Source organism: Lolium perenne, chromosome 7, assembly GCF_019359855.2.
Source record: "Lolium perenne isolate Kyuss_39 chromosome 7, Kyuss_2.0, whole genome shotgun sequence".
Taxonomy (NCBI): Eukaryota; Viridiplantae; Streptophyta; class Magnoliopsida; order Poales; family Poaceae; genus Lolium; species Lolium perenne.
The window spans coordinates 128,618,928-128,621,818 of record NC_067250.2 but is presented as its reverse complement, the minus strand read 5'-3'; the positions used below and the strand labels follow the sequence as shown (position 1 = coordinate 128,621,818).

Sequence of the window (2,891 nt, the reverse complement as noted above, 5' to 3'; positions counted from 1 at the left end):
GCCCATATGAGGTACCAAACTAGGCAGTACAACTCTGCAATGTAAAAAAACAAAACAAGTATTACTTAGGGGTATGAAAAACTACAGCGGCGCTTACTATAGTATGTGACATCTCATTGCAAAGTACTTGTGATAATTGAATTACCGATTGAATTCCGAACCATGAGCTGATGTGTTTATCTCTTGTGCCATATCTGTTTCTTTCTCAGTTTCTTCTTCCATTGGCAAATATGATGCTTGATGAAGTTCAACCAACTATTTCCAAGAGAAGCACAAAAATTGATCAAGTTCTAAAGAAATCTCAAGCCGAGAGTTTGATTTATTCAATGCGAGAAACAGATACTCAGAATTTACCTAAGAATGACGGGCAGAGCAGTACGTGCCTGCTCTAGGTTCTGGCGAAAACTAATCAAGTTCTAAACAAATCTGAAGGTAAGAGTTTGATTTATTGAAGATGAGCTCCAGATCCTGGCGAAAACTGATCAGGAATAAAACAAATCTAAAGGAAAGAGTTGATTTATTCAATATGGGAAACACAGAAATCTAGGCTACTGACAATTTACTTGTGAATGATAACCAGCAACGCCAGCTCCAGGTTCTGGGATCCCTTTTTCTCGTAATTTTTATTTCCGTCGATGATTCTCGCGCTATTTACTTTGTTCTGGCGGCTTTTTTGTGCTGGAGTGCGGCACAATCGTTTGTTGGGCTGGGCTTTGGGCCGACTATGCTGTATGGTTTCCTGGGTTGGACATGCTGCCGTTCGATGCGAATGGACGAACCAAAATCAGCAAAGTCCCTCTACAGTAGTTTAATGTATGTCAGAGGATCTCGTTCCAACAACAATGCGCTAAGTGGGAGGTTGGCGGTGGGAGGAAGAATATCGCGAGAGAGAGGGGGATGGTTCTCCTTTCTTATATATTTTTCGGTTGTATATTTTTTTGTTTGGATTACAGATTCTCTTGGGTTCTCCTTTCTTATAGTGTCAGATATTTCCGTTAAAACGGACTAATTTTCCAACAAATCGTGTGAAAGGATGATTCCTTCTCCGTCGGCATCGGTCAATCATGTTTGAAATATGGAAATATCTGATCACATTCGCTCTTGTTAGAAAAAAGAACCGCTAGCCCTACAAGCCAGCGTAAACACGCTTCGGCAAATACCTGGAAGGTCTCCCCCAAATAATGAAATCCCAACAAAACCTAATAATTATCGGAGAGATCGAGACGGCTTAGTATTTTTTCGATCAGTATACACCAAACCGTCAGAGACTCCGTATCTCCTCCAATGGCGGATGCCGCGGAGAAGTCGCCGAATCCCTGCAGCATCTGCGATGAGCCAATGGCGGCCTCGGAGGTCCACCGCGGTGGCAGCGCCTGCTCTCACGCCTTCTGCCCAGCGTGTCTTACGGGCCACGTCCGCGCCAAGGTCGAGTCCGGCGCCGCCGCCACCGTGCGATGCCTCGACGCATCCTGCACCGGCACTCTCGACCCAGAGCTGTGCCGCGCCGCCCTCCCGGTCGACGTGTTCGAGCGGTGGTGCGCCGCGCTGTGCGAGACCATGTTTCTTGGCGCGCGGCGGACTTACTGCCCCTTCCCCGATTGCTCGGAGATGATGGTGGCCGACGACGACGGCGAGCCCGTGACGCAGTCCGAGTGCCAGGTGTGCAGGCGGCTCTTCTGCGCGCAGTGCAGCGTGCCGTGGCACGCGGGCGCCGATTGCGCCGCCTACAAGAAGCTCGGGAGAGGGGACAGGAGCAGGGAGGACTTGATGCTGCTGGAGATGGCCACGAAGAAGAAATGGAGGAGGTGCCCCAAGTGCGACTTCTTCGTCGACAAAAGAGGTGGCTGCTTGCACATTGTCTGCAGGTAATTGCCCTTTTCTTTTTGGGTGACTGTACTGATCTATGGATCTCCTTCTGCCAAATTGTAGATTAGATCTTATTTTAGGTTTGGGAGAACAACTTCTACTAATAAGTAGTAACATAACATAGCACGCGAGTTTTCTATGTGGAGTAATTAATCTGTAAGTAGTCGAACAAGTGTTTAACGGCTTTGCATGAAAACTTGATGCCTAAAAGCTTAATGGTTGCGTGATCGTCAGGTGCGAATTTCAGTTCTGCTATGGATGTGGCAATGAGTGGGAGTCTGACTCATGTACTTGCGATGACCGGGATGACGACGATAGTGATTCCGAGGATGAAGACGATGAAGACGATGAAGCCTGAGTCGATCTGGTCCCATTTTGATATATGTGACCTTGTCCTGATGTTATAAATTTCCTCCAGACTAGAGTAATACTTTGAAGTGTTCTTTGGTGCATGATAGATCACTCAAAATGGTTAATGGTTTCGTGACCATGCGGTTTTGAAAATTTTCATTGATATAGTAAACCATTGTTCTTGGTCATTGCGTGAATTTTCGGCAACATGTTAGCATCCATCTCATATGTTTAGAAATATGTCCTAGAGGGTAGTTATAGAAAAGATCATAGTTCTTTGTTCTTGATATTTGTTGGATATATGTCCCATGTTTCTATATCATCGTATACGGTTAGCAAGTACTCCTATGTGGCTTGCTTGTGAGACTCCCAGATAAGATACCCCCGCAATGATTATTCTAAAATTTCGTCACCAGTGGAGTCTCACATGACGATACATGTGAATTGTGTATTAGCATTTTTTTTATTATACTAACTTAATGTCCATGGGTTGTTACAGCATAACAAAATAATTGATCAAACAATTATTTTAATATCGAAAATATGTGTCAAACACGGCCACATGTTATTTCCATTCATATAGTGACATTGGTTGTCTCTATTTATCTTCTTCCTCCTTGATGACCACCATACCTTTTTCTTTAAGAATGTGTTGTTTTTTTCTTCTTAACCAC

The 2,891-nt window shown here is 44.7% G+C and overlaps 1 protein-coding gene across 1 annotated transcript; it reads left to right on the top strand.

Moving 5' to 3' along the window:
• Nucleotides 1-1,187: 1,187 nt before the first annotated feature.
• LOC127318408 (E3 ubiquitin-protein ligase RSL1) lies at nucleotides 1,188-2,559 on the top strand. Its single transcript, XM_051348891.2, has 2 exons — nucleotides 1,188-1,865; nucleotides 2,101-2,559. The coding sequence occupies exons 1-2, from the start codon at nucleotides 1,285-1,287 to the stop codon at nucleotides 2,222-2,224; spliced, it is 705 nt and encodes a 234-aa protein (XP_051204851.1). The 5' UTR covers nucleotides 1,188-1,284; the 3' UTR covers nucleotides 2,225-2,559.
• The last annotated feature ends 332 nt before the right edge of the window (nucleotides 2,560-2,891 follow it).